This window comes from Cinclus cinclus, chromosome 8, assembly GCF_963662255.1.
Source record: "Cinclus cinclus chromosome 8, bCinCin1.1, whole genome shotgun sequence".
NCBI lineage: Eukaryota > Metazoa > Chordata > Aves > Passeriformes > Cinclidae > Cinclus > Cinclus cinclus.
The window spans coordinates 26162542-26180788 of record NC_085053.1 but is presented as its reverse complement, the minus strand read 5'-3'; the positions used below and the strand labels follow the sequence as shown (position 1 = coordinate 26180788).

At 57.2% G+C, this 18247-nt stretch overlaps 1 protein-coding gene across 26 annotated transcripts in view; it reads left to right on the top strand.

Annotated features, from left to right (window-relative positions):
• The first annotated feature begins 12245 nt into the window (after positions 1-12245).
• SSBP3 (single stranded DNA binding protein 3) overlaps positions 12246-18247 on the top strand; it is a 55457-nt gene continuing 49455 nt past the window's right edge. For 9 of the 26 annotated variants that reach the window (XM_062497147.1, XM_062497138.1, XM_062497134.1 and 6 more), the window contains exons 1-4: positions 12248-12502; positions 12626-12698; positions 12881-12942; positions 13488-13572. In XM_062497147.1, coding sequence (XP_062353131.1) covers positions 12447-12502; positions 12626-12698; positions 12881-12942; positions 13488-13572 — 276 coding nt within the window. In that variant the 5' untranslated portion in view covers positions 12248-12446. Of the gene's footprint in view, positions 12503-12625; positions 12699-12880; positions 12943-13487; positions 13573-18247 lie in introns of all 26 variants that reach the window. The other 17 variants (XM_062497136.1, XM_062497139.1, XM_062497123.1 and 14 more) reach the window with 7 other exon arrangements.

Below are 18247 nucleotides of genomic sequence, written 5' to 3'. Positions count from 1 at the left end.
CTGGGGCTCGGCAGCAGGCAAAAGGGGCTGTGGAATGAGGTAGAGCTTTGTTGAAATGTAGGCTTTCTTAAGAGGATGCTGGAGTTGGTGCTGATGCAGTCACAGCTAATCCCAGCACTCTGTGAGGCAGAGTGGGACCCACGCTAGGGACAGGGTTAATGGGTACTGAGACCCCAGCTCTCCTGTACTGCTGGGACACCACAACACCAGGGGCTTGGACAGGCTTCCAGGTGTCCCAAACTGCCCTCAGCAGGGATCCCACTCGCAGCCACGGAGTGCAATCATCACCCACAGTCTGCACCCACAGCCTCTGGAGTCACAGCCCCTGAGAGGAGATGTGCAGGGACCCCACACCCCCAGAATGCAGCAGGGGTGGGTGAGCTGAGGGTCTCCTCTCCCTGGAAAAGCCCCCCCCCCCCAAACCTGGGCACCAATGGGAAGAAGGGAGGGTAGCACATAGGCACCGCCATACAAATGGCTCGTTATAGAGAAAAGGAGAAAAAGTGATACTAATGCACTTCATAAATCAAACTCTCATGTCTTGCTGCATCAGGAGCTCTGCACCACCAGGGAGGAAAGCCTGGGCTGGGAGTACAAAGGACACCAGGGAGGATGAGCCCTCCAGATGCTCAGGGACCAGCACTCGGGTGCCCTGCCGTGCACCACCCTCTCACCCTGACAGGCTCTGCTACCCACAGCAGTGCAGCAGCTCTGGCTGGCACAGAGGCAGTGGCAGAGGGTGATAGGACAGGGTGATAAACTGGCACCCCACGAGCCTGGGTCTCCCTCAGAGAAGGGCTCTCCCACAGCTCCTGGCACAGGATCAGGGCTGCATCACTCTGCCAGGAGTCCTGTTCTTGGCTCCTCCAAGCTATCAAAGCTTTAGATTTCCCTGCCAGAGCCTGGAGTCTAAAGGCTGGGGAAAGGGACAAAAAAAAGCCAGTCTCAGAAGAGAAGCAGTGGGAAAGGCCAAGCCAAGGAGCTGTCATGTCACCCTTCAGCTACTACACACCCCAGTACATTCTCAAACACACTGCACAAGATAGCAGGGAGGCTAATTTTTCTTTAGCTGCAGGCAAAAAAAAAAAAAATCAATTACAAGGTAACCTATTTTTCAACTCCTCCATTGGTATTTACTTAATTTCAAGGCCGGCTTGCCTACCCTGCCAGGGAGAGGATGAGGGAGGCTGTGTGCCACGGGGCTGAGCCAGGCTCTGGCTCGCTATGTGGTTTAGTTTGGGTTGAACTGAGACACCAAAGCTCGGAGCAATGAGGGTTTGTTTGAACGGGGCAGCATGTGACATGGGGCACCCAGGCAGAGTCCAGCCTGATGGGGATGGGAGCACCAGGGGTTCCCTGGGCAGCGGGAAAAAACCCCGTGGGAAGCACGACTTTCGGGAGAAGGTTCGGGATGTGCTGGTGGCCCACGTGCATAGGGATTGTAAGGGGGCATCCATGAGGACAGGAATAGCTCCAGGTATCCACAAGAGCAGGCAGAGTCCCAGAGAATCTGTGGAGACAGGAGCACCCGGGGGTACATGAGGACAGGGCCACCCCAGGACAGTCCATGAACACTTGGATATCTGGAAGGGTTACACAGACACAGGACACCCGTGGGCACATGGGGACAGGGCAGTGGGGGTACACAGGGACAGACACACTCATGGGGTGGGGGGGGACGACACACACAGGATATCCCTGGACACAGGGACATAGGATCCCGGGGGTACACACGGATACAGCACGCAGGGGGACACACGGACACGGGGGGACACACGGACAGGGGACCCCCGCGAGTCCGCGCGGTCTCGGCTCCGTCGCGCGCCGCCAGGGGGCGCCGTTGCTCCGAGCGGCGGCGCGCGCCCCGCACCGCCCCCGCTCCTTCCCCCCCCCCCCTCCGCTGCACCGCCCCGGCCCGGAGCCGCGACCCGCCCGGCCCTCCCCGCCCGGCCCGCCTGTCCCCCGCCTGTCCCCTCCTGTCCCCGCCTGTCCCCGCCTGTCCCCGCGGCCGGGGGCGGGCACCGCGGGGGGACGGCGCCCTCCAGCACCCCCCGAGCCCCCACGGAGGGCAGGGGAACCGTGAGGAGGAGGAGGGGGCGGGGCGGAGCGAGGCTCGGCCAATCAGAACGCGGCGGTTTCAAGAAGCCCCTTCCGCGCCCCGCCCCGCCCGCGCGGCGCCGCGCGGCCCCGGGGGGGACCCGGACCGAGGGGGGAGGGACCCGGACCGGGAGAGGGACCCGGACCGGGAGAGGGACCCGGACCGGGAGAGGGACCCGGACCGGGGCACGGGCTCGCTGCCCGCCTTCCTGCTAGGGCCCGGGGCAGGGCAGGAGCGGGAAGGCATCGCACCCATCGTGTCCGCGCTCGCAACCGCGGGGGTTCGGGTGCTGCCAGCGCCGGGCTTCACCTCTGCGTTCCGAGCTTCCGGGCCAGGGTGCCACTCGCCCCTGGTTATGGCGGGGACGCCCCCCATGCCTTTATCAATAATGCGGTGTTATTAACTATGCAGTTTAATTAATTATGCGCACGCAGCATCTACCAGCGGATGGCTGCTGCTGCTGCCTTCATAAAAAGCCTTTTGGTGTTCGGGGTTCTGCACGCAGGCCTTGGACCCCGGAACCACTTGGGGCACTGGTGATGTTTGGGCCAAGGCCGCCCTCCCTCCAGCCCCGACCTCCCTCCAACCGCCGGCACAGCTGCGCGGGTAAACAGGAAACCCCAACACCGCAGCTCCCGCCAGACACACAAACCCCAGCCCCACGGCAGGCAAATAACTCCTTCCCAAAAACACCAGCGGCTCCGCGGGCGTGGGGCCGGGTGGGAGCGCGGATGGGTGGCAGCTCCCCGGTACCGCTGCCCGCCTGCCTGCGCCGAGTTCATTTGAATGCGAGCCATGCAGAGCGCTCGCCACCGCCACTGAGGTGTGGAAATCTCGCCCAGACGAGGAGGGGGTTCTTCCTGCTCATAGGTTTAGACGGGGAAAAGCCTTATTAGAAGACAGGGAATTTTAGACAAAAATCCAGCCGCTCTCAGTGGCTGTGCAGCGCACCAGGGAGGGTGTGAAACGAAGGGGTTAATTTTGGAGGGGTGCAGGGAGTGTGTTGGATGGGAAGCCCCTCTCCTGTCCTCCCCATTTGCTTCTCCAGCAGTTTTCGTGCTCTGGATTTTGGTTTTTCCAATGGGAAAAGGGAATATCAGGTTGGCAGCAACATGAAAATAAAACGACCTATAGCTTGGTCAAAATTAAAATACAAAATCCAAACTGCCAGCAGCGGTGCGTGGTGGGAGACAGTCCTGCAACAGGCTGGGGTGCAGCAAGCCATGCAGCCTGTGCAGGTCTGTGTCCATCTGCGAGAGCGCACTGCCCACACACCCACTATGGATAAGGGCCACCTCACTTTGGAGGCTCACGGAGCCATTAGATCTATTGCACCTTTCTAAGTGCAGGGCACAATTAAGGATGGAAATTAAAAAAAAAAAAGTGTTTATTTTTACAGGTCATGTTCCAGCAGGATATTCCCAGTGAATTGACAAGCACAGACTTTCTTCCCAGCAATGGGCACCCAAAAGTGCCCTGGGTAGAAGCTGCCAGGCAGTGATGGACCAACAGTTCAAGGAAGGGGCCAGGAGAAGGGAAGCTGCTCTGGGAGGTCAGGAAAGGCCAACTAAACACCAAAACTTGAGAGCATTTTGATATCCTGACAAAGCCCCAGCGGCAGGGGCTTGAGGGCTCCTTTCTGCTCCTGGGAAGTCAGGGATGGGTGCAGGGATGTCACCAGCCCAGGCCAGAAGCAATAAAGCCCCTGGAGTGATGCAGCAAAACAGGATGGAGTTGCGTGTCAAAATAAATCATCCATGGAGGCAAGGCAGGGAGGAGGAGGAGGAGGTTTCCTGCTCTCGAGCCTCCCTATATCTAACAAAGCCTCAGAAGCCCCAGGTGGGCAGCAGGAGCCGGGCAGGATCTGGCCATCCGTGGCCCCAGCTGTCCCAGAGCAGAGCTGATCCTGGCCAGGTGCCCCACTGCTCCAGCTCTCCTGGGAGCTGCTTTTCCCATCCCTTCCCAGCTCCCGCAGCTTCACCTTGTGGCAGGCAATGCACAGAGCTGCCAGGAGTGATAAAATGGCTGTCCCCCAAATTTATGGAGTTTATCTGTGAGTAACTCTTGGAGGTGAAGCGGCCGTTGAGCCGGGGAGGAAGAAGGCTTTAGTTTGGGAAAAACTCTCCCAGGGGCAATGCAGAGCAGGCGGGAGCCTAGACCCTGTTCTAGGGACCAGCAGAGACATGCCCTGTGCCCCCCAGGCCCCCCAGCTTGTAGGGCTGCAGCATCGCCGGGGTGAGCTCACCACTCACCCACACTGGGGGAAGCCAAAGGCTCGTTTCCCATCTGCAGCGTGTTTATTAGGAGCTAAGTCATGAAGAGGCTTTGGCACATCTCCGTCGCTCCCGTGGAGTGTGTTTAGCACAGCAGAGATCGCTGCTTCTTCCAACAGCACGTGCGTGCCTGGGATTTCCATGCTGGCCAGGCATTGTGCCCTGTGCTCTCTTCCCATGCCAATCTTTTCTTCTCCCCTCAAAAAAAGTTGCATCAATGGGCTATGGAGCAGCATCCTGATTCCTGGGGAAGCACAGCTGAGGCTGAGCAGGCTGGAGCCTCCCCCTCCCCACTCTGTTGCAGTAACATCAATCCTAAGTTTCTGAGCCTCTTCTAATTTTGGAGGCCGTTAGCAAAGCAGGCGCTGTTGCAGCCAAACGAGGCTGCCAATGTTTCCTTTAAAAGCTGCTTTCACTCCGAAGGACTCTTCTAGATGGTTTGCTTTTAATAGCAGGCTGCAGGGTGCAACGCCCAGCTCGTGGCCAGGGCTGTCTTTGGAGCGGGAAGGGACTGGATGGCATTGGGAGCGGGACTGGGGACGTGCAGGGAGCCACACACATCCATCGTGGGCCAGAGCAGTGCACACATGTATCCCTTTCCTGGTTCAGACCAGCAAAGATCCTCACCCCCTTGCAGAGCTGATCCACTGTAGCCCATTTCCTCCTTTCCCTCGGCAGCTTGTGGGGAAATCTTTATACAGTATACAGTTCCTAACCATGGTGATATCTCAGAGGAGAAGGAAAGACCAGAGGAGCCATGGAGAAGCAGGAGGCAGTGAGGTCAGTGCACTGGTAGGTGTGAGTGCTTTGAAAAACCCAATTGCTGGTTCAGTATAACCAGATTCAGGAAAATGAAGCTGAAGTGTGAAAAATGAAAGTGAAAAGATAGGAACCAACCCACGGCTATTTATTCTAAAAATACTGACCTAAATACTTAAGCGCACATATAAAAGTAGTTGTCTTTGCTGATTTCCTTTATGAGAGTCTCCTGGTTTGGTTATTATTTCACTCAGAAACCAGAAAATGAGGATTTTTGTAGACATGGAGACTGTGTTCTAGCCTAGCACTCCAGAAGTCTTTTGCCCAAAGCTGTATGCCCAAATGTCATCTGAAAGCCCAGCTTTGAAATTCATTAAGCTAACGAGGCCCTGTGGTGAGCAGCCCACGCCTCCGCGGATCGGAATAGGAAAGGCTTTGGCTGGGTCTCATGCAATGGCTCTCATGTTTCTCCGTGGGTGGGATGATAGCACTGGCCGTGGGCATACTGTGGGTATGGCAAAGTCCCCAGAAGAGATTTGGGAGCAGAAGGAGGCACCGGGGCAGTGGCCTTGGCACAAAGCGTCCCTCAGCTTGTGGCATTGGCAGAGCTGGGCTGCAGTTCCAATCTGGGCTGGGGTTCCCGTCTGGGCTGGGGTTCACATCTGGGCTGTTGTTCCCCTGGGCTGTTGTTGCAGGCAGTCACCAGCCCCTGCCCACTCCCCACTCAGCAACCAGGGCCAGGATGTGGGGAGGCTGTGGGCAGCCTAAGTACTGGCTGGCTGGGTCTAAGTACTGCACTAAACCTGGCTTAGTGCAAAACTCCCTGGGACCACTGACACGACATGGCCAGCACAGTGGGGCCATCACAGAGGAGCACCTATCCTGCTGGTGGCCCTCTAACGAGGTATTTTGGGGATTCCAAAAACATCCCTGGAGGTGTCTGGGCCAAGCAGTAGGGTGGATGGTGAGGGAAGCTCAGGTGCAGGGGCCCAGGTGCTGGATGGTCCACGGGGACCCCTGCGCTGTGTCACAGCCCCTGATGCGGCACCGTGACCTGCTCTGTACAACCTTCCTAGGAAAGATTATGAAAGTGCATTACGTGTGGAGGCAAAACGGATGGAGGAGCAGGCAGGAGTGCTGGGTCAGCAAGTCATGCAGGCTGGATGAGCAGTGAGTGCTCAGAGGGGGAAGGAAGAGACCACGCTGAAAACAGTAAAGGTAAAAGCTGGGCTGGGGGGAAGTGGTTCCCTGCCTGAAGGTCCCATGGGGGAGAGCCAGACACAGCCTTTCCACATGACAAAGTGAAGGTGCAAGCCAGGAGAATGTGGGCTTGATAAAATGGGTTTCTTTGGGGTTTTTTTTAGTTAGAAAAATGGGTGCTCAGTGCTGTGTGGGAGCAGCAAAAGGCTCCTTTTGGAGTGTGGTCTATGGCCTGGTCGCGAGTCTGTTCCATACATCATTCTGCAGACCAGGGGATGGATGAGCACCAGCCAGGTCTCCTCACTACCTGCTGGGAAGCGAGGTGGCCATGCATGGCTGGGTGTGTGAATAGAGCCAGAGCAAGCCCTCCAAGCAGCTAGAGCTGCTAGAGAGGGTTTGAAACCTTGGAGGATGTTGCAGAGGCAAGTGTCCCTGAGGACACTGACTCCTATGGCAGGCTGCTGACTGGAAAGCCTTTCCTATAGCCCTGAGGTCTCCCTTCCTCCCACAAAACGCCCAGGAGTGATGGAGGAAACCCTCGTGGGCAGCAGAGCCAGTTGGACCACAGCTCACCCTGCAGCAGCTTTTTACCTAAAATAAGGCTGCTAAAATAAAGTACCCAAACCGTCACCGTGCTTGCAGCAGATTTACAGCTCCGTGCACACACCTGGCACTGGGCCACCCTGCTGTGGGAGCACCCACGGGGCCAGTGGCAGCAGGGGGAAAGTCTGCTCCAAATCCCAAGGTCACCCTCTGTCAGAGGTGCTCTGGCCCCGTTGCAGGGTGCTGGAGGGGGTGGCTGGCTCAGGGCACTGCTGGCGGCACGTATCAGGCGGAGACAGATGGAAGAGGTGACAGATAAGGGACTCAGCCTGGAGAAGAAACAGGAGAGATAGGGCCCAAATGTTCTGCCCCGGCAGAGAGAGGAGGCTCAAAACCAGACCCAGCAGAGCTGGATTTAGATCCCGTAACGCCGGCTGGGCGCCTGTTCCCTGCCTAAACCCCTCCTTGCCAAGGGCAGGGGGTGAGGAAACCACTGATGTTGAGCTGCAGATACTTATGTGGTGCAGTGGGGCTTCTGCCTGGCTCCCAAGGCAGCTGAAAACTGCTGCGACTCTGGAGAGGCTGCAACCCTTCACTTGAGAATAGCTGGCATGGGGCACAGCTCAGAGATTGTCCTGTGGGATGACTGAGAAAATGCCAACAGAGGCACCATCCTGTCGTCTGTAGGGTCTGCAGGCACACACAGCTCTGCTGGGAGGGTCCTTGCTATGCCATTGCCCTAGGAGTCTGACAGGCAGCACTTACATGTAACCCCTTGAAGCATCCTCACTACTTCATGCCAGTGCCCTGCTTGGCCCCACATAGCAGCCGCCAAAGCTCAGCCACAGGGAAGGAGCAGGGTCAGACACAGACAGCATTGCATGGGAATGTCAGCAGCACTGCTGGGAGCCAGGCTGGGGTTGTCACCTTGCAGGACCACAGGCCCTGCATGCTGGCTTGCTTGGGGAGAGGATATTTCATTGCAAAATGTCCCTTGCAGGGAGATGCAAGCTAGTGGCAAAGGAGGTGGGAACAAGGAGAACCAGACTGGCCCAGAGCAGCTGGCACTGGCAAGAGGTGAGCAGAGGTGACACTTTGTCAGGGCAACAGGGTAACCAGGGTCCAACATTTTGGGTTTTGCCTTTGCCCTGTTCCTCGGGAGTCAAACCACAAGCATGACTTTGGGGCTTGCAAGTTGTCTGTGCTCCTCAGACAGGGAAGTCCTGCTCCTCAGCTTTATCTCTGTCGCTTTCTCCCTTCTAACCCGTTTGTCTCCTCTGCAGTGACAGGAAGCCACAGAGTTAAAATCCCAGGAGCACCAGCTATGGGAATGCAGCATGGTTTCCCAGCTTTCCCTGGGGAAAGCCCAGGAGCCATGTCCCACATGGGTGCTCCTGCTCGGCACTTTGCAGTGCCTGCCTGCAGCTGAGGTTAGCTCAGGAATTGCGGGTGAGGAATTGGAGCTACCACGCAGGGAGCTGCTGGGAATAGCTGCCACGCTTTACATTCACAGCCCATCTATTTTGCAATAACTTCACCGTGATGTTCCCACATAGACAAGCCTAAGCTAGCATAGATAATGAAATGGGTTAAAGGGAGACAGGCGGAGGGAGAGGAGAGGAGCCAGCAACTGGTAGTAAATCAGGGAGAGAACAGGGTTACTTTAAATTCAAGGTCTTGGTGGCAGGGCAAGTTTGGTTTGTGCCAAGAGGCACGGGGTTCAGAGGATGAGACACAGCTGGGGAAGACAATGGTGTCTCCCTGGTGGGGCCACCAACTTGAGTCCCCCATCAAACCCCACCCTGTTCCTATCATTTCCCCAGTGCCTGCCCCGTGGGTGTCACTGGGATTAAGCACAGCCAAGGGCTCCCATCCTGGGTGGTAAAGGGTGGTCAGAGGATCCTGAAATAGGATCCTGGCAGGATAGGCAGCAGTCTCTGCTCTTCAAGGGGACGATCATGCAGGCCCACATCAGCTCTTGGTAAGGGCCTGGGGAGAGTCAACTGCTGAGACATCCCTACCTTTGGCACGGGCTTCGAGGCAGTCCAAACAAGCTAATTAAATCCTGCTCTGCTTAATCAGAGCCATTGAGCACCAGTCAGAAGAAATTAATCCCGTGTTTTATTAGATGCTGTTTGAAGTCGTGTTTGGCACCTCGTCCTCGGTTCTCATCTCCTTCTGGGGAAGGAAGAAGGACATCTGTGGGGAAGAGCGAGGGTGCAGCAGATGGCAGCGGGGATGATTCAGGGGCTTGAGGAAGGAGCTGCGACTCCAGCGGCATCCCTGGGGGGGGGACAAGACACCTCTCCCTGCATCCCACAGCCTACCCCTCCCCACGGCTGAGAGTCTGCGAGCCAGGCAGGCATCCCAAAAATACATGTTCCTCCGCATTGCATGCTAATGGCTTTGCTCGAGAGGTCCCACCGCAATTAAAGCACAAGGAGCATTAATATGCAACGTGGAGAGGCCACTCTTCCCACAGCTACTCCCTCCCAAACCTGTCCTTCCTGCTGTACATCCCTGCCCACTGGGAGCCTGCCCACGGGGATCCCACAGCAGTCCCAGCGGAGCCGCTGGCAGTGCGCAGTAAATTTGAGCCTTCCCTTTGCTGTGCCCAGGGGATGCTGCCTTTTCCCCCGGCACCTTCTCCTACCTTGAGGCTCAGCGGAGCAGGATCTGTTAGGTACCCACCAGGTGGGTGCTATGCAATTCAGTCCTGGCATGGAAGATACCCTGACAGCTGGGAGAAATCCACAGGCAGGTGTTTAAAAACAACCAGCTGGGTGATGGTTTGGGGTTTTCAATGACTTCTGGTGCTTTAATTGCTGCAACCCAAGAAAAACTCCTGATGAAGAGAATGTCTGGCCAAGTAAGGTAGCCCACAGGTCACCCTCCACACCTTGGGAGCACTCCGTAGCCTTGGTACCTCCTCCTGCGACTCTGCTAGATGAAGCTGCTTGCTTTGGGTGTGGGGATTTATTTTTTCCTAAATGTCCTGTCATAACTTGCGTTAAAACTTTGCAGAGCCACTTAATTGCATTCTGCGGTAGTGATGATATGAAATTAGTCTCCCTTCTGATCTTTAGTTAAGTTGGTCCAAAGCACCAGCTTATAATTTGCTCTAATCATCGGGTCGTGGAAGATGCGAAGGCAGGGCTGGTGCCCGGTGAATTCACACGGGCTGGGAGTTTCTGCACTTGCTGTGCCAGCGTTTGGCAGCTGGCAGGTTGGGCTCTGCCACCCTGGGATAGCAATATTTATAATTTCTTTTGGTGATACTTTGGTAATTTTTTCATCAACTGCTCTTGGCCATTTCCTCTAGAAAAAGCTGGGAACTACAGCTGTCCGGAAGAGAGGAGGGAAAGCTGAGGTGGTTTCCTGCCTCCCTTCTCAGGCTGCTCTCTTCTCTGAGCATCTTGAAACATCCTCCACTCCTGTCTGGAGACCTGGAACCAGACTGCTGAAGGCACCTGGAGAGGAAGGGATCCTGTCTCCCATCTCACTTCCCTGGGCTTGCTTCATGTCCCAAACTACTGCAGGGGTTGGGAAGAGGAAGCGGCTGGGTTTTGCCTGCTCACCTATCCCAGAAAATCACAGAGTTAGAAAAAAACAAGCTCCCAATGAACAGGAGCAGGGCAGGGCAATATTCTGGGCACAGAGAGGCCCTTTTGCTGCCGAGGGCACAGCGCCCATCATTCCAGTGGCATTAGCGCTTTCCACCTCCACACAGGAGGTACAGGATATCACGGTATTATTTTTAACCAGGGATATTTAGTGAACTTCTCACGTGCTGCTGGAGGGTCAGATTTATCCCATAGCCTCAGTCCCAGGGGACACTCCCAGTTATTTTTGAACCCATCAGAGCAGCAGAGGAGCAGAGGGATGCAAGGGCTCGGGAGACACAAAGTCTGGGGTTTGTCTGGCCTGTCCCTTCGGTCTGTGCCGCAGAGGCGTGTGCGGAGCACAGCCCCACACGCCTGCTTTGTCATCGCCGCTGTCACCCTGGCCCCCCACCATAAAACCCAAAACTTGGGCGAAGCCCCCGGTTTTCCTTTTCTGCTGAGACGATCTCGGACGCCCGCAAGTTCTGATCCTTTTTTCGACCTACCGCATGGCAACTGTCTTCTTCCCCCCTCCCCTCCCACCCCCTAGTTCAATTTAAATCTCAGTTTAAACTGTGAAGCGAGTTTGGCCCTGCTCAGGCAGGTCCCGATGGCCGTGAACATTCCCACGGGCGCCGCAGCGCCGCCGTCGCGGGAGTCCCTCCCACGGCCCGCGGCTCCCCCACGCCGCCGCCCGAGCCTCCCTGCCCTCGCACGGAGCGAATGGCCCCGCTCACACCCAACGTCCCCCGTGCTTTCAGCGCAACCTCTCCGTTTTAGCAGCTGGTAACTCATCACACAGCCCCAACCAAGCGCGCAGCCGCCGTCCCGGCTGTTTTTGTTTAGCCAGTCACTTCGGAGGTAGAGGTGAGGCCAGGGCAGGGGGAATGAGCTGTTTGAAGCCCTGGTTTTTGAGCTGTTCCAAATCTGTCCCCATGGGTGATGCCACCCGAGGCCGGCACCGATGGTTTAGGGGGCTCCTGCAGAAACGGATGTTGGTGGGGCGAGGGACGCAAAGCCCCGACTTCTAAATTAGAGATACCCTGGGACACAAGCGTGGCCTTGCCCAAGCCCCCGGAGAGGGGCAGAAGGGCTCCCCACAGCCCACCCTGCGCGACCCCCACCCAGCCGGGCGGGGGTGGCTTTCCCCGCGTGTTTTTAAAGGCAGCCAAACGAACAAGACCCGTGACTAAAGCTGGCAGCCAGGACACGCTGGCCTCAGGCTCCCCTCAGAGCTCCGCGCAGCCGGGCGCGCCTGGCCCCGAGGTGACCGCCGGTAGCGCGAGGCTGGGGTGTGCGGCGCCGGGCGGGACCCGCCAGGGCCGGTCCGGAGGAGAAGGCGGCGTGCCCAGCCCCTGGCCACCTCCCTTCTTCCTTCTCTCCGTCCCTGCCTCCCGCCGGGTCCGTCCCGCCCGGCGCCGCGGAGCGGCAGCGCCCACCCGGCCTCACGGCCGCTCCCCCACGCCGCCCCCCCCCCCGACGGGCGGTTTCAAGTCCCCCCTTCCGAGGTCTCCGCGGCGTCGGCCAATCAGCGCGCGCTGCGCGCCGCGGCCCGCTGCCTTAAAGGGCCCGCGCGCCGTGCGGCGCTGGGGAAGCGGCGCCGCCCGTGGGCCGAGCCGGGCGCGCTCTAGGACCGCGCGCCGCCGCCGCCCGCCCTCCCTGCCCGCCGCGGGAGGCCGCCCGCCGCCTCCGGAGCGGGGCGTGGCGCGGGGAGGCCCCGCCTCCGCCGGGCGGTGATTGGCGGCAGCGGGCGCCCGTCGGCGGCGGGGGCGGAGCCCGGCGCGGCCACGTTCGGGTGCGCGGCCAGCGGCGCGTTGGGCGCAGCGAGCGGCGGCGGGCGCGGGGCGATGGGGGCGCGGCGGCGGCCGGCGCTCTGACAGCCCCCGGCGCTCCCTCGGCGGCGGGCGCAGCGGCTCCGGCGGCAGCGGCGGCGGCTCTCGGCGGCCGCCCCCCTCCTCCTCGGCGCGGACCATGTTCGCCAAAGGGAAGGGCTCGGCGGTGCCCTCGGACGGGCAGGCGCGGGAGAAGTAAGAGCGGCGGCAGCGGCGGCGGGGGGAGCGGGGCGGAGGTGGCGGCGGACGGCTTTGTGCGGGGCGGGAGCGGGGCTCCTTTCCCTCCTCCTCCTCCGACCCGCCGCTCGGCTGTTGCAGGCTAGCGCTGTACGTCTACGAGTACCTGCTGCACGTCGGCGCCCAGAAGTCTGCGCAGACCTTCCTGTCCGAGGTGAGCCCCGCCGCCCCCCGCGCCCTTTGTGCGCCGCCGCACGCCCGCCCTCCATCTTGCGCGGGGCGGCGGCGGCGCCGGGGGGTCGCCGCGCGTGGGGGCCCACGCCCACCCGCGACCACCCCCCACCCACACCGCCCCCCCTCCCAACCCACCCCCCTCCGCCTTTCTCCTGCCCGCAGATCCGGTGGGAGAAGAACATCACGCTGGGCGAGCCCCCCGGCTTCCTGCACTCCTGGTGGTGGTGAGTGCGGGGGTGTCCCGTCGCGGGTGGGAGCAGCCCCCGGGGGTTGGGGGGGGGGGGTGTTCAGCCCCGGTCGTGGCGTGAGTCAGCAGCGGCGGCGAGCCCCGAACCGCCCCGGCTCCCGCTCCCCGCGGGCGTCGAGGCGCGGCGGAGCCACCCCCGGCCCCGCGGGAGCGGCGGGCAGGGCTCCCGCTGGAGAGCTGCCGGGCCAGCCGCAGGCACCGGGCTGTGCCGGTGCCACTGGGGCGCCCAGGGGAGCAGGGCTGGGCGGCTGCGAGGCTGCGAGAAGTCCCTGAAGTATGACGGGTGTTATCCCTTCGAGGTGTCGCCTCTTAAAGGCTACTTTTACTCCTTAAAGCGCCCAGCATCCCCACTCCTGACGGTCAGGTCCGAGCGGTGCGAAGCTGGGATGCGCAGCTGGATCCAGCTGAGGTCCCATCCCAGCCGTGGCCCCCGTGGGGGTGGGAAGCCGCTCACTTGTGTTGACCTGGGTGCCTGATCCTTGATGAGTAAATGCTCTTCTCCCTTCTCTCCCTGCCATGCAGCGTGTTTTGGGACCTGTACTGCGCAGCTCCTGAAAGGCGAGACACTTGTGAACATTCGAGTGAAGCCAAAGCCTTTCATGACTACGTGAGTAACAAGTTTCTAATCCTCGCGGTAATTACGGCGTTGGGGAGCTCCGGCGCACCGGGAGCCAGCCTAACATAACCGACTGGCAAAAAGCGTGAGGTTTTTTTTTTAACCAGCAATGTTCTGATTTGACTGAGCAGTATTTCATAATGTTGCAATTATGCAAATGAGCTCAGATACTTATCTTAAGCACTTAAAGGCATTCGGTCTAGTGGTAGAATTAAGAAGTTTTGCATAGCAATGGACAACAAAGCGTTTATAGAGGGTCGATGGTGAGGTATTTCATGCTGAGGCCGCTGTGATGGTGAGAGGTTTCATGCTGAGGACACCTCGCAGGGTGGGCGGGGGTTGGCTTTTGGTGGGGAGAAGAAGGGGGAATTCCCCAAACCGAGCTGGAATGCCCTGGTTAATGTCTCCCTGCCTTTGGCAGGTCTGGAGGCTTCCTTGGTTTCCTGAATCCTCCCTGGATCCCAGCAAGGGAGAGCTGTTGTCTTGTTGAAGCTGGTGTTGCAGACCCCCGTTGGTTGGTCGTTGAGCGTCTTGGCTCTCCGTGGTTTGGGTTGCTCTCTGCGGAGGTGGCAGCGTCACCCTGGGATGGATGATGCTTCTGGGGTGGCATGCTTGAGTCTGAGGCATCTCCCACAGAACCCCTCTTGGTAGGGGTGCGTGGCATGTCCGCCCCAGTGGGCGATGGGTGGGCTGCCCACTCCTGTCCCGCACTCGCAGCATTGGGAGGAATTTGCATCAAAGGATTAGTCACCTGGCTGCGGGCTTGGACCCCAGTCAAGTGCATTTAAACCTCATAGCAGGAGCTGGTTTTGTCTGCTCCAGGGAGACTGTGGTATGGAAACCATTTTTCCTCCCTTCCCAAGTTTCTCCTTGCCTCGACATGCCTGGCTTGGGATGTGTGAGGGTTTGCTGGCGAGCACTGCCAGGCGAGTGTCTCGGGGACCTCCATGGCGCTCTCACACGCTGGCACTGGACACAGCAGTTGCCCTGGGGCAAGGGCAGTGCCAGAGAGGCTCGCCTGGCTGCTGAGCTGCCTCTTTTCCCACCCGGCTGGGTTGTGGGAGAAGTGTGTCTGGGTATGTGCTAGGTGGAGTTTGTCTGTCTGTGTGTCCATTCCTGCGGCCACTGTCTATGTTGCTTGTTTTCACTGGGTTGGATTAAGATGGTGAACTCCTGAACCAAGGGTCAGAGCTGACAACCAGCAGCACATCTACCAGTTGTTGGCTTCTGCTTGCTTCCTGGATGCTTGAGGGCAATTTGTGGGGGTTTTAGGAGCTCAGATAGGACAGCGGGCTCATCAAGAGCAGGGAAAAAGTAGATCTTTGGGCAGCAGAGCCACAGGTGAGGATGACATTAGCAAGCAAGACATGGCAATACTCCACCCACAGCAGCCTCCTCATCGTGTCTGAGGATTTAGTATATTTAGAGAAATTAATCTTTTTTTTTAGCTTGGTAATAATTCTAACAATAGGCCTGAGTGCATTAGATGATTCGCATAAACTTCTTTAATACACATTGCTTTAAGCTCACAGTAAATAGACACAATCCTGATTGTTTTTAATTCTCGGCGTAATGCAGTTTTGTAACAGCCCCAAGTGCTTTACCTTCTGGGTAGCTCCTAAGAAGACTTTCACTCCCCTGTGCTTTGACTTGGTGACATTGGTTTGGTTTCCCCAGGCGTGTTTTGGCCCCAAGACAGTGCTTGTGCTTCTCCTTGTGGAGAAGCAGCGTGGCTGGTGACGGATGCTCATGGTACAGTCCTTCTCTGAGGCGTGGTGTTTTCCTGGCACAGCATGTACTTTACAGGGCGAGGGACCTACCTGGCCAAAACTTAAATATTGACCAAAGAATGGAATGATAACCATGGGAGTGTGAATAGAGCCTTGTTTCTCTACAGCTTCCGGGACTGGCTGCTGGTACCAATGATCATGGTGGGCAGTGTCATACCCCAAAGCCAGTGACCCATCAGTGGTGCATGACAGCTAAAATAGGATATGAGCCCCAAATGGGGCTGGATCAGTGAGTCATGAATTGCTTCATGTGGTGGTTGTGGTTAAAAATATACCAATCTAAGTTTTGCCCCAGGTTGGTAGAGCATTGTATTTACACTTGCCTAGCAATGGGCAAGCTCTGTGTGTCCTGCTTGGTATTTGCCCAAAATAGGGTGTGTGTGAACCCAGAGACTGTGGTACTGTAAGGACAGAAAGAGGGGATGCCTAGCATGTCACCTTGCCAGAGCCAGCACCAGAGGGGTTCTTGCCTGGTAGACAAGCCCTTAGGAAGGGGGAGTGGTTCTCATTAGCAGGGGGCTGATGGTGGGATTTGTATGGTGTGTCATTTCCACTTCATTTTCCAGCATAACTGTGTGAAAACTATTAGGAGCAGCAAGACAAATTGCCAATTTCTCCCTCCAGTTTTGAGTATTTAAATCTTCAGTGAGAAATTGAAGTAAGGAGAAATCCTACCCGCTCTTTTTTTTTGAGGGGACCCTTGAAAACTGGGGGGTCTTTGGTAAAAAGCCAAAAGGCTTTTTACCTTTCCCCTAGGGTTTTTCTCCCAGGCTTGGACAAAAGCCTGCTGGGACTTTGTAGAAAAGTGCTTGTTGGAAGGAGAGTGATGAGAGTGGGGGTTCACCTGCCACAGGCAGGAGGAATGCTCTCTGCTCTACCCTTCCACCTCTGGCAGGTCTGTGTGTATGTTAACACCACCATGGAGTTGTGTTGGTTGGAGGGTTGTTAGTCATCCTCTTCCACCTATACCCAAAGAGTTTATCCAAGGTAACAGCCCCACGAGCACTCACCAACCCCTAAAACTCAACCCGTAGCCATTGATTTAGGCTCCTCCAAGTCCCTTGGCGAGCATGCCAGCGTTCTGGCACGCTCCTGGAGCCGGCGAGCTTGCAACGGGATCGCTCGTCATGACAGGGGATTTCAGCTGCCGCGTTATCTGGGAATTGGCTGATGGCTGGTCGCAGTTGAGCATTTCAACGCCGTGAAAGCCAATACAATTTGAGTTAGCGGTGATGACTGCCAGTTTAAATACCGCAGTGAATTTCTGTCAAAGAGCTAATACACAGAAAGGGGAATTGCAGAAAACTTGATCACCAGAACCACTTCAGTCGATTTTGGCCTCGAGCTACAGAAAATGAACTTAAATCTAGTTGACTGTTGCTACATACTTTTTTGTGGTATTGCTCTGCCTGCACAGCCATCTCACGTCAAAATGCAGGAGAGAAAAACTCCGGGTAGCCTTCAGCTGATGAAGACTTAGACTTAATCATTCTCTTCCTCTGTACCCCCAGTTTCCTCCGGAGAAGGAGCTGTACTTGGGAGCATTTGAAGTTCTGTTTTCTTTGCACCACAAGATTTGCGGAGCTGTGGCTTCAGCTTGCCATTAACACAAAATATTGATTTATTTGTTTTTGTTTTTAACTTTGGAAAGCTGCTGCAGTTCTTTCGAACTTGGGTCTAGAAGGATGCTCTGCAGCGGTGAGGGTGGTTGCTGCTGGAAATGTGGTGGATGGTCTTGGAAAAGATTGTGTGTTTGGGGCTCCTGTCTTCCTGTCTTGGTTGGGGACAACCAGGGCTCCTCCTTTTTCCCCTGTCTGAAACAGTTCCCCTTAGACTGAGATCTCAGGTTTTGGAAGCTCATGGGGATGGATGGATGGATGGATGGATGGATGGATGGATGGATGGATGGATGGATGGAAAATTCAGGCTTGCTGGAGTTAGTGTGCTTGGTGGGAGCAAGGTGAAGCCCAAGAGGCTGGAAGTACTTTGGTCTGCTGGCTGTACAGACTGGGGGTGTCCCGGGGTGGTTCTTTCATGCTGAATCTGCCAATCATGCCCCATCCAGTTGTGGGACAGGCACCCTGTCCCAACGTCACTGCCTGGCATTCCTGGGCTGCAGTAGAGCATTTCCTTGTCATAGCACCATCTGCTCCCTAGGGTCTGTGTGGCCAACTCATGGCATGGTGCCCTGGAAGGTGACATGACCTTGTGGGACCCATGGGAAGGGATGCTCTTCATGCGTGAAGGGTTTGGTCTCCTCTCCCACGCTAGGCTCTCTTCTTGTTCCAGGACAGTGAGGGCTGTAAGATCTTGCTCAAGGCACCCGTGGCTCTTAGGGTGGGACCAGTAGGTGTGAGAGTGTTGATCTATGAGTACCTCTGTGGTGGTGATGGTCCATGAGAGCTTCTCCTGTTGTGTGCAGCCAGTGTATTGAAAACATGTTGTGTAGGACAAGAGGTGTTTTTGGGGCAGGTTTAGTGCAAGGCAGGGACAGGGGTTGGGAACAGTTTTGTGTAGTCCTTGTGAGCCCCCACAGGCATTGACAGAGCCCTGGGCATGTGGCTCAGCAGTGGCACATACAGCTCTGTCCTGTTTCCATGTGAGACTGCGCTGTGTCTGGGCTCCATCCAGCTCCACGCTGCAGGGACGGGTTCCCTGGTAGGTAACCGGAGAGAGGAGTTTCCTTCAGGAGTGGCAGGCTGCCAGGAGCAGCTGCAAAACTCCACATCACTTCAAAAAAAATTGCAACAATAATAAATAAATCCAGGTATTCCCTCTCAAAGCAGCGCTGGGCTTGGCCTTCCCTCCCTGTTTAGGGTACTGGTGAGCCTGGGTGTCCTTTAATGCCCACACTTGCTGGAGTACCATGCAGAGAT